This window comes from Populus alba, chromosome 18 (assembly GCF_005239225.2).
Source record: "Populus alba chromosome 18, ASM523922v2, whole genome shotgun sequence".
Lineage (NCBI taxonomy): Eukaryota > Viridiplantae > Streptophyta > Magnoliopsida > Malpighiales > Salicaceae > Populus > Populus alba.
Genome location: NC_133301.1, coordinates 8,491,482 through 8,503,909, shown reverse-complemented (window position 1 = coordinate 8,503,909; position 12,428 = coordinate 8,491,482). Strand labels below are relative to the sequence as shown.

Genomic DNA, 12,428 nt, shown 5'->3' with positions numbered 1-12,428 from the left:
AAATTTTTGGAAGAATATTTTTTATCAAATGAGGTTAATTAAGATAAATTATCTGAAAAATTCAATATTATTCGAAGTTAATTTTACTACACTTATGTTTCAATACAAATTTAATAAGTGAACTTGTAATAATTCACGAGATTGATTAAAGTATCATTTAATTAGGTTAATTGTATTTCTCGTATCCTATAATTAATTTGGTTATTTTATTAGAAATACGAGTATGGTTATATACTGCAAATGAAATAACTTATTTTAAAAAATATTTTACTTTTGGTTATGTTAATAAAAACTACTTGAAAATAGCTGTTTTGTATTCGGCCTGTATTTGAAAAGAAAAGGACAATAATTAATTGAGGCGAAGCCCATAATATTAAGCAGATGGGTATAAATGGAAAGTGAACAAGTGTATTGACTCTTGTGGTTGATTATGGGCCAAAAGCCTGCTGTCCAGAGGCCCAGAGAGCCTTGCGACGGACGTCCATAACAACAAGTGAGAGGATAAAACAGTCATTTCGTTTATTATAGATGAATATTGACGGTTGACAAGCTAGGGTTTTCTTTCTTACTTGGGCCATTTTAAGTGGAAGCTCTGCCTCGGTAGCGCCTCTCTCCCAAACATCTGCCTTCTTTGAACCACTAAGGTCTCTCTCCGTCTCTCGCTTACATTCGAGTTATTTTGTTTATTATTGATCTTTGCAAATTTGTAATGCAGGCAACTCAGTCAACACATTGAAGGGAAAGAGAAAGTGAAAATGGTGGAGAAAACAAAGGGGAGAAAGGAGGAGGTGGTCACTAGAGAATACACCATTAACCTCCACAAGCGTTTACATGGCTGGTATTATTTTCTTCTCTTTTCTTTTTGGCTATGATGTGTTTTTTTTACTCTTCTTACATTTCTTTTTGTGCAATTTTTGCTGCTTCAAGGTTCAAAGTTTATTATTTGGCTATATTCATTTTTGTTTGTAAATAAAGTTGGTTCTATAAAAATGGGTATTTGTAAGTAATGATGGTGCGTTATAGAGATGAGGCAATGCCTTAGTTTTTCCCACCGGATATATTACAGGCTTTGGAATAGTTATGTATTCGCATTTAGAGAAGGGAGAAGGAAGTGGAATTCCGTTAAGGATTCTGGATTGCGAAAGGTTTAATCTAGTTTTATGGGATAATATGATCACTTTTCGAGAGATGTGCTGTAACCATTTACAAAATACAAAATCCAAAGGTATTTTCTCCCAATTTTCTTCTGTTAAATGATTGATTAGACGACAATGGAAAGTTTGGAAGTTAAGAACCACTGATATTTCTGTTGACCGGTGACCTTCCTCCCTTTTGGGCTACAAAGGAGAGTTTCAAACTTGAGACCACATGGGAGGAGGGAGGACAGTAATGCCAGTTTAGTTACAGCTCATTCATGGTTATAGAATAGTTTACTTTCTGGCATCTCCATGGATTTCTACTTCAGGATTTTTACAATAGTTTCGTAAATGGGCACTGAGCTTGATCTAAAAGCACTACAAGTAATTTCCCCTTAATTTTTCTTTTTGCTTATTAACATGCCTAGTTCACCCTGTTGTATGTTTCTTTCTTCGTGCAAGCAGTCATGGGTTGGGAGCCTTAGCAATTCCTTTAGTCACCTGGTTCCTTGTGCACATGGGGCTGCTGATGATTTGTGCGGGAACAAAAATTATTGTATTCTCATTGCAATAAGAAAAATTGTTTCTACTTTGTTGGGTGTGCATAATTTTTCCTTCACCAAAGTTAGGTATTGATCTTTGTTGATACACTTTTGTTTGCACGCATTCTGCTATTACATATCATTAGGATGTTTCTGCATGGATTTGGATGGTGTTATACTCCCATTGTCAATTGCTGCCTTTAAACCTAGTGGATAGGAATATGTGGAATCTTTAGTTCATTGCAATTTTCTATTGTGACGTCAAATAAACTATTATTAAGCACTGAAATATTACGTCTGATTTTGTGTAACAGCACCTTCAAGAAGAAGGCTCCTAAGGCCATAAAAGAGATTAGGAAGTTTGCTCTGAAGGCTATGGGAACTAAGGATGTGAGAGTGGATGTGAAGCTGAACAAACACATCTGGAGCAGAGGGATTCGAAGTGTTCCAAGGAGGATCAGGGTTCGCATTTCTCGCAGGAGAAATGATGATGAAGATGCAAAGGAAGAGCTCTACTCCCTTGTAACTGTTGCAGAACTCCCACCAGAAGGAACGAAGGGGCTTGGTACCAAGGTTATTGAAGAGGATGATTGATTCTTCTACTAGTGTTTTAAGAAACACCATTTTAGGCTAAAGGTTTAATGGGAGTCTGGTCAACTGTTGAGTGCTTTCAGACAGATCAGTTTTATTCAGATAACTAGTATCGTTTTTATTTACCATCTGGATTGCTAGACTTTGTTCCTTCTTGTGGTTGTTGTTATTGAGGTTAATTGCTAGTGCTCTTTGCCTTGATTTTCCTTTTTCCTTTTTTATCCGGAACATATAGAGCTTTGGCATTCCATCGTACCATGCGTCCATGACATTCCATTGACCACTTTCGATTGGTGGTGAAAAACTGGGTGGCTTCTGCTGTGCCTTCCCACCTCTTCTTCCGAACTCGGTGTGCGCTTACTTTCTGGTGAAAGTAGGCTTTTGCAGAAGAAACTGACACAATTTAGAGGCAGTCATATCGAATATGGACACATTCAGTAACCAATCACTAAATTCTGGAATTTGAGCACTAAAGCAACAAGGAGAAGAACATTAAATTCTGGAATTTGGGCCCTGCAGAGAGGATAAAAGATAAGAAGATAATGGGAGCAAGCTTGTCTCGTCCCACGGACCTCACCTCTGTCTCTATCTCGAGGGACTAGAATCGTGGTAATTTACTCTGTTCTTTGTGGGTGCTACCTGTCATCCTAGCCGCTACCTGTCAAAGAAGTTGATCGTGATCCTGATCCACTGTTAGACGTGGCAGCGGTCTGCTACACTTGAGATAATGCATTCCTGATAAATGCAGATAAACCAAGCACAAATAGGATTTGAGATTACAAAAAGGTGGAGAACTGTTAAGATCATTCGCTAAGTGGTAGAAAAATGTCGATATTGGCTTTTCGTAAGATAACAGAAGCCAACTCTGCACTTAACTAATTACAACTCTTAAAACATCGAGCAGTGCTTTACTTTTACAAGAAAACAGGTGGTGGAGATCTGCCCAAAACTTCTCCTTGAGGTACAAGAAAGTTAGCAATCCAAGTAGTTCTCATTAGCCAACCTGCTGCTGCGTGAAAGCCACACTGTTGAGTTCAATTCCAGTAAAGCGGAACATGAAAAGGTAGGTTGAAGATTGGTTCAATCACACTACCTCTAATCAAACAAAACAGGGATTTTAGACCTCAAACTCTCAGTAAGAGTAATTTGTTCTTAAAACAACGCCTTGTAAAGAAAACACACTCAAAGAACAGAAGATTTCAGGAATTAAAGTGTGGGAAAATAACAAAAAGAATAAAGGAAAGCAGTAAGAGAAAGCAATAAAATTCATGTGGAGAAACTTTTGTAGAAAATCGAATATGTGGGATTGACCGTCGTTTATAATAATATTTTGGTCCTATTTACACTATTACATGGTTTATATCCTACTTACATATTCTACACATGTATTAATGTGAAATAAAAAGATCTATTGAATTCTAATCCAAACTAAATACCTCTTTATCAATACACAAGTGAGTACTGGTCTAGTTTCTTACTTCTTATTACTTTTTATGAGAGCATTAATTTTTTAAATAAAATTATATTTTTCTGGTTGTGCGTGCATTGAACCCCGCTGGTCAATCATTTTTTTTTTTGTTGATCGTGACTTCTAATTGCTTGGTTAAATGCTCAAGTACTTCTTAAATACTCTTAGTCAATCAAGGAGTATTCCAACTGATTCTTCTGACTCACAATTGATTTCAGCTTTATTCCCTTACTTTGCGGTGAATAATTAATGTTCTCTATATTTGACACATACATGTTTATTTTAAATGTAAACAATGCCCCCATCTTTCTTTATTTCTTCAATGAAGGAATCTTAAACCCATCAAACTAGTACTGAAATCAGTCAATCAAATTAACCAAATATAATGTGACAAATAACATTGTTCTTCTAAAATTAGTTAATTATGTTTTAAAACATATTTGACATGACAAATGCTTTAGCTAATCAATTTAATTTAAAAACAGGTATATCGTTATTGTTACATTAAGTCGCATGGATGAAGAATTTCTTAACTCGTTTTATGAGAGAAAAATACCATAAGAAGCAAAAGACAACCACTTTGCATAATTTTGCCCCTGCTGAACTTTAATATTAGCCTCGAATTTCAGTTTCTTTTTTTATATTAGTCCTTAGTCTTGGATTTATGCAAATTGACCATTAAACTTTTAATTTTCTTCAATTTCACCTCTGATTCCAATCAATTAAGTCTTCATAGTTTGACACCTTTTGTAAAATGATCATTGACTTTGAATCTCTTCAATTTAGCCTTTAATTGACCCCAAACTTTTGATTTTCCTGCAATTTTACCTTTGATTTGATAAAATTAAATTTGATCTCCTAAAATTCTAATATTCAATTAAGTCCAAGTTGGGCTCCAAAACTTAATTGTTCACCAATTAAGTCCATAATAAAATTAATTTGACCCATTTAAAGTATAATTAAGTCCTTGCACTTAATTAAATCCTTTAATTTGATCCAAATTAACTCTTAAACATAATTAATTTTTAATTTGACCCATGATTAAATCAAATTGGCCCATTAAAAATTTAATTATATCTCCAGACTTATTTTTTATGTAAATATGTCCAATAATCATTTAATTTGATCTTGAATCTACATTGTCTTTCCAGTCATAGATATAATGGGGTACGATTAAGCTTGCAGTTCCATTCAAAATTACAGCTTAATTTTTTTGTTTATTTGGAATCTTTCTCAGCCTGCTTTTGCCAAAATATCAGTTTTCTTACTATTGTTATTTATTTTTTATTTTTTTTATGGGGAAGAAAAAAATAATAAAATTTAGAGAATAACCCAAAAATAGATTGTAACAGGTGTATTGGTGCTTCATACATAACCATATGCATATCTTTTCTATGAATCACATGGCATCATTTAATGGTCACAATTAGTTACGGCAAATTCCAGTATTGGTGGCTCCTATATGAGTATCATAATATAAGTTAAAATTTCTAACATTGATACGAGGGTTCTCTAATGGAGATGAAAAACGCAATAAATACAACTTGCCACAATAATATCATGATGATTATGGTGGAGAATCGAATTATATAGGCCAAGTCTGATCAATTAACTCAAATACAAAATGAGTTATGTCAAAATAGATCTATAATTTATGGGCTTATACATATCTAAAGTAATTCCTAAGATATTCTGAAATAACAAGAACTTCAATAAAAATATTTAGAAATACTCAATCTCACTCTAAATATCACATACCCACATAAGAGATATCATCGCAAGCACAACATAATATGGGCGTTATCAGTCACAAGGTACCACTTATTTCACAAATGTATAGATAGTCTTAGACGAATTACATGACCCAACCACTTTATTGATGATTGTCTTAACTTGTAGTTGTCAACTTGTAATTGGGAAGATCAATGCCATATAGACTACTTTCTAGCAAGGAAATCTCAACCTTTTTATATCCTATGGACTTATTTGTTTTCCAATAAAGAGAATATACTTATTCGATTAATTAAATGAGGTCACAATGAGTGATTTATAATTTGATAAAAAGTTCAAAAAAAATCAACATCAATTGATACCGATCATGGAATTTAAATTTATTTATGAAAATAAAAAACACTCAGGCTCTTGTGCTAAGAAAACAAATACAGTGGCTACACTTGAATAAAAAACGTTTATTAGTAAAAGAAAAACACAATAGATTAGGCCTTCCACCACACCAAAAGCTTTGATCACTAGTAATGTTATATATAAAAGGTGTATCAATCATGATAAGGCTAAATTATGGGCACAAGAAAATTATAATAAACATCTTTGTGGAGTATACAATTGTCTTACTTATCATACAAGGTGACCGACCATAACATAAAAAAAAAAAAATACAGGAATTATTTATACATAGAAGTAAGCTAAATATCAAATATACAGTGGCCTTGAACCTTAGTAAAAAGATTTTCCAATTTAATTTTTTTTTAATGAGCAGAAACAATACAAAAATGAATGTTTTAGCTCAAAATAGGTTGGACTATAAATTGGCCTTTAATCTTTGTAACATCATCCTTGTAAGGATTATCGTTCAATAAGTAATAGATGATATATAATAGAGGTGTAATAGTGAGAAAAGAAATAGACTCTATAGTCAAAATGATTAAAAATACATAAAATAGTGAAGATAAAACTATTGTTGAACTTTTTTATTAAGTACAAATAGAGGGTTTATATTAAAACAAAAGGTTCAAATGTTGTTTGTATTTTTAAAATAGTTCTTATCTATAAAAATATTGAAGACAAGAGATCAAAGGTTGTTTGTAGGACCTTTTACAAACAATTTCAAGATCTTTCAAGATGTTGTTTAGATTTCCATGGAAACTAAGGATCAACTTGGAAATCACAAGTAGAAAGCTCTCCAGATCTATATTGCTTATACATTAAGCCTAATAGTTAGACTATTACTAATTTATAAAGTTTTTTCTATTGTTGTTGATTCTCAATAACATCAAAATTTAAGTTGTTTATTGTGTACAAATAGTTAAAAAGTACACTTTATAGAAACATATTCAAGAAAATACAAAGCACATCTCAACATTTGACATGTCAAACATATTTTAAAACATAACCGCTGATTTTGTTTGAATAATATCCCTTGCCACATCATTTTTGATTAGTTTGATTTATCGATTTCGATTATAAAAATAATCAAATGAAAGAATATAGGAGGCATTCTTTACTCAAAAATAAATATCCATGCATCAAATATATAAGAACAATGATTGATCTAACAAATTAGAAAAGAGAGTTGCAATTGATTGAGTATAGTATATTGATCATATTGGAAAAGTTCCTATTGACTAAAAGATTTGAGGAAGCATTTGACCAATCGACTAAGAATCACGATTGGCCAAGAAAAACCGATTGAATAATAGATTTTAAATGCACACAAGAAACCATAAGGCTTAGTTCTATTCAGAATATAAGTCCTTAATAGAATAATTTATTTTAAAAAATTCATAAGATTAGCTCAGGATTTATGTAGTATCATCAATAAAAAAAAGAGTTTAGTTTATATTAGGATTCAATAAAATCTTCTTACTTTATATCAACATTTATCTAGGATTAAAGTTATGTGTTTAAATATAATTCACATTTTACATTATTAAAAGGACACCACAATCATTGTGAAAGATCGTTAGCCCCGTATATTCAAGTTCTTGCAATTTATTCTTCTTTTCTCTTTTAAGGTTTTTATTTATTTCATTTATTTATTACTTTTGTTTATTTCTTTCTTCATTTCCTTCACTTTAAGATTCTTGAAATCTACTCTCCCCAAAACTCATATGCTTCTTTTTTTCGGGTTAAGATCTAAAATCCCACTTCTTTTATAGAAATAGTTGTTGTCTTATTACAAGTTTCATCTCAAGTAAATTTAATTAGAAACAATATTGTAATTGTTATTTAAAGAAACCTTGCATTTGTTTTTTATCATTATATATACATAATTATATATAAAAAAATTATGGATAGCAATGAAGATTTTATCTTATTACATATTATTCTTGGTGTCAAATATATATAAATTAATTATTTTTTATAGAACTTTCAAATAGAAAGAAATACAAATAAAAAATTATATAAAATTTAAAATAGTATCTATCTTTTTTATATTAATCTAGCTATTAAAGATATTATAATAATTTTTTGTGCTTGTAGTCAATTTAATTCAAATAACATAGTAATATATTTATTCACATTATAATATCATAATTTAATGCTGAATAGTTTAAATATTCCTTTTCATAACACAATAATCAAAGCATAGGGCAGCACAACAAAGCATAAGAATCTAATTTAAATAAAAATATTTAAAAAAAATTTAAATTTTTTTATTTTTTATTTTTTTTCAATTTAATTTTTTAATTTTTTTTATGTTTTCAAATCATTTCAATTTCCTACAAGATTACTATATCCCACCATAATTTTTAAGTTTATTAAAAATATAAAAACCAAATCTAAAAAATAAAATTAAAAAATTAAAGGAGAATTAAATTTTTTTAAAAATATGATTTCATTAAATATTTAAAATAAATAAATAATAACCATCCTAATAAAAATTAAATCTAACAAATAAAAAATTAAAGATGTATTTATTTCATAAATTATTTTAAATAAAATAAATTGTAATGAAAAAAATTTAAAAACAAATTTAATAGATAAAAAATTTAATTAAAAAAACTAAAAAAAATCAAAACAAAATACATAACAATCAAAAAATTAAAATTTAATATAATCAAAATGTTTTAATATCTTTTGTTCATTTACAGAAAACAATAGGTGTAACAGGTAAGAACAAATGTTGCAGGAAGCAAACTCGAATCAAGTAACCGGGAGAATCAGCCAGTTAGTTTCAGTGATACTGGTATACGAGTTGGCCTTAGTTCAGGCTGTAAGCACCCAAAAACTGCAACAGGAGACAGACAAATATCGCCGGAAGAAAATCTCAAGCAGCATCGTTGACCATTTAGCATAAAAGACATCTTACAAAACAAGAAAACTTCATCACCTATGATTTGAGTTTGCAAATTAGGTCTGCATCAAAAACTAAACAATTTAAGTTGGGAAGTAGAGCAGCAGAGACTGTTGAATTCTATAGGCAGAGTGAAAACATTGTTGTGTATACTATCAACTAAAATATCACAGATCTGCTCTGCCCGGGTATCTGGGGAATGGGATGACATCTCTGATATTGTCAATTCCAGTGGCAAAGAGTATCATCCTCTCAAAGCCCAAGCCAAATCCACAGTGTTTTACAGTCCCGTAACGTCGCAGGTCAAGGTACCAGTCATATGGCTCAAGAGGCAGTCCCATCTCAACAATTCTGCAATGGAGAGTGCCCCAACAAAAAATAAAGGCACTCGTCAGGGCATGACTTACAGTTAAAAGAAAAACAACGGAGCATGTTACTCTGCATAATCTAATGTTGGACCATTCAAGCAGACTCCCCATACCTCTGCTGAATAACCTCATAGCGCTCCTCCCTTTGGCTTCCACCAATCAATTCTCCCACCTGCAATAAACCACAACTCCGATTTGAATGGGAAAAGAGGTAGGCAAATAACTACCATGTTACATGTAAGAACTGAGCACATGGCGTACAAACTTTAAAATGTGTGCAGGGAAAGGTTTACCTTTGGTACAAGGATATCCATAGCAGCCACTGTCTTTGAATCATCATTGAGCCTCATGTAGAAAGCTTTTATTCCTTTCGGATAGTTGTACACAATTACAGGCTTCTTAAATATCTCCTCTGTCAAGTATCTGTATGCATAGACAAACCAAGCCATTGGTGCATGCAAATCAAATGGACAGAATGTGCTATGGAGGCAGATTTCCATACCTTTCATGCTCAGATGCCAAATCAATCCCCCATTCCACATTCTTCTCAAACTCCTTACCACCCCTCATTGCCTCCTCTAGCAGTCGCACTGCTTCTGTGTAAGAAATACGCTCAAAAGGGGTAGAAGAAACCATTCTTAGACGATCAATGCAACCTTTATCATAAAGCTTTGCCATAAGTTCCATGTCATCAAAACACTTGTCGAGAAGCCACTGACACATATATTTCACATATGCCTCCGCACAGTTCATGTCATCCTACAAAATTATGCAAAATCTGCTCACAACTTAAATATATTTTGCATAACATATATACAAAACAAATAGGGAAGCGAGCATCCTACTCCATGTCAAGCACAAATGATTCCATCACTTTAGTAAAAACCAGAGAGACATTAAAAGAATTAACCTTTGCTTCATACATAAGATGTTGGTCTTCATTCAAAAATAGTGTTTTTATAAACACAAAATAGTAGTCCCAACGCCATATTTTATGAGACAGCTGAACAGATCCATAGCATATAATATAAATCATGTAGTTAAGTAAATTCGTTGATAAACAACACATCACTAACAATTCGGTTAAATGAAGACCAAATCCTGCAATTACTGGCACAAACTCTAGAGATCTAGGGTCTTAAGAGTGTACAAAAGCCAGATAAACCAATTAGAATAGCACATAGTAATATACCTGAAGATCAGCAAATGCTATTTCAGGCTCCACCATCCAAAACTCAGCCAAATGCCTTGAAGTGTGAGAATGCTCAGCTCTAAAGGTCGGTCCGAATGTATAGACACTAGTGACAGCACAGGCATATGTTTCTACTTGAAGTTGGCCAGAGACAGTCAAAAAAGCTTGACGGGAAAAGAAATCTTGAGAATAATCAATCTTGCCATCTTTTTTAGGGATACCAGGTTTAAGCTTAGCTCTTTCCTCCAGCCTTGAGAGATTCTCTTTGGCTATTTTTAGTCCTGCGACTGCAGCACTAATATCATCCCTGGTTGCCTTGGCAGCTTTGAGTTGAGCAACAATCTCACCTTTCTGCATGACAGTAAGCCTTGCAGCTTCTATGTCAGCCTCTGTAGGAGGAGGGTTCTCAATCAGCTCCTTGTCGAGCTTTTCAGCTTCGCTAATCAAGGTAGTAACTTGAAACATTTCACCGGCACCTTCACAATCACTTGTGGTGACAATTGGGGTGTGAATGTATAGAAAACCATGCTCTTGAAAGAAAGAGTGTGTGGCAAAAGCAAGTGCATTGCGAATTCGAGCAACTGCAGAAATCTACAAAGAAACATCTGTCAACAACATAATGAAAAAAAAAAAAAAAAAAAACGATAGTGCCTACATACATATGCCTATGCTTTCAAAACAAGAATTAGTAGGATTCAATAACACAAACTAGAATAAACAAAGAAGCAAGAATTCTATAATACCGTGTTAGTTCGGGGCCGAAGGTGAATATGATCCCTCAAAAACTCAAGAGAGAGCTTCGTTTTGGGAATCGGGTACTTTGCAGGATCGGTAGGGCCTACATGGAGCACCCTTTCAACACGGAGCTCGATCTTCTGCTTTGTACCCTCAGGAGGGACCTTAAGCACGCCCTCAACGGACACGCAAGTCCCAGTCTGCACAAGCGTGCTCAGATCTTCTACACCAGCATCCACGATAACCTGAAGGTTGGCTGGACACGACCCGTCGTTCACCTCCAAGAATGCGAAGGAGCCCTTCCCTTGCTCCCTCCCGGTCTTCACCCACCCACCAGCGCGGACTCGATTCCCGGCCAGTCCAGCTCCGCCATCGGGACGACAGACGATGGATCGGACCGGAACTCTGTCGGAAAATGGGTGCTTAAGAGATGCGCCGTCAATTATGGCCATCGCTGCGAGTTCTGATGCTGGCGGCGTGGCCGGGTCTCCCATTGGTTGGCTAAGGTTTTGGTCTAGGGAGAGTGAACTGTAACAATGCCCTAAATCAAGTTTTCCATGCACTCCCTCCACATTTTATTGGTGATTGGGTGAAAAAGGAGAGAGAAGATTAAAGTACGGTTTGTTTTTTATTTTAAAAGTATTTTAAAAAGATTTAATTTTTTTATTTAAAATTAATATTTTTAAATGTTTTTAAATTATTTGATTTGTTGTTGTTAAAAGTAATTTTTAAAAAATATAATATAATTTTTTTAATATATTTATAAATAAAATATATTTTAAAAAGTTATCATAATTAAACTTTCAAATAAGCTAAGGACAGTGAGGACCATAGTAAATAACATACGTGTCATCATATTCTTTGGTCTGATTTATTACCATGCTGAAGAGAGCGTTTGATCGGTTCTTTCCGTGTCCGTTGATCATGAGGGAATAAGTGCCCCTCCCTTTAAAGGTTAGGTTGGATTCTTAACGCTTGGTATCTTTGGATTCTCCTAGGAGCCCATGCATTCCGTCACTACTAGTCAACGGTTGGGTCAAAATTATTTTTTAACGTAAAAATATGCAATTTGTTATTAACATGTTTATGTCTTATTACAGTACAGAAGAACTATTATAAACTTAAAATTTAATCTGTTTGTTTACTAAAGATGTCAGAAAATATTAAAAAAACTTGATAACTACAGATTAAACGGGGGAAGTTTAGAAATAAATACATATTAAAATATTTAATTTCATGTTAGGAGTCCTGTAATTTTTTTTAAAGAAAAAAATTATCTATGACATTCAATAATTAATACAAATTACATTTGCTTTTTAAATTTTAAAAAATTATAATTTGTAACCTGATTAAAAAACAAA

General features: G+C 32.9%; 2 protein-coding genes across 2 annotated transcripts; one reads left to right on the top strand and one right to left on the bottom strand.

Annotated features, from left to right (window-relative positions):
* The first annotated feature begins 523 nt into the window (after positions 1–523).
* Positions 524–2,470, top strand: LOC118054145 (large ribosomal subunit protein eL31). The gene is made up of 3 exons (XM_035065605.1): positions 524–644; positions 716–838; positions 1,993–2,470. The coding sequence occupies exons 2-3, from the start codon at positions 756–758 to the stop codon at positions 2,270–2,272; spliced, it is 363 nt and encodes a 120-aa protein (XP_034921496.1). The 5' UTR covers positions 524–644; positions 716–755; the 3' UTR covers positions 2,273–2,470.
* Positions 2,471–8,740: 6,270 nt separating this feature from the next.
* Positions 8,741–11,660, bottom strand: LOC118054207 (asparagine--tRNA ligase, cytoplasmic 1). Its single transcript, XM_035065693.2, has 6 exons — positions 11,076–11,660; positions 10,333–10,923; positions 9,643–9,899; positions 9,434–9,563; positions 9,254–9,312; positions 8,741–9,123 (listed from the first exon to the last, which is right to left on the bottom strand). The coding sequence occupies exons 1-6, from the start codon at positions 11,559–11,561 to the stop codon at positions 8,940–8,942; spliced, it is 1,707 nt and encodes a 568-aa protein (XP_034921584.1). The 5' UTR covers positions 11,562–11,660; the 3' UTR covers positions 8,741–8,939.
* Between the last annotated feature and the right edge of the window lie 768 nt (positions 11,661–12,428).

Excerpts from the sequence above, each read along its gene's own strand:
- LOC118054145 (XM_035065605.1), top strand. The coding sequence starts at position 756 with ATGGTGGAGAAAACAAAGGGGAGAAAGGAGGAGGTGGTCACTAGAGAA. Across the intron at positions 839-1,992 it reads CACAAGCGTTTACATGGCTG|CACCTTCAAGAAGAAGGCTC; the intron begins GTATTATTTTCT and ends TTTGTGTAACAG.
- LOC118054207 (XM_035065693.2), bottom strand. The coding sequence starts at position 11,561 with ATGGGAGACCCGGCCACGCCGCCAGCATCAGAACTCGCAGCGATGGCC. Across the intron at positions 9,900-10,332 it reads TAGCATTTGCTGATCTTCAG|GATGACATGAACTGTGCGGA; the intron begins GTATATTACTAT and ends ATAATTTTGTAG. Across the intron at positions 9,564-9,642 it reads TTGGCATCTGAGCATGAAAG|ATACTTGACAGAGGAGATAT; the intron begins GTATGGAAATCT and ends CTATGCATACAG.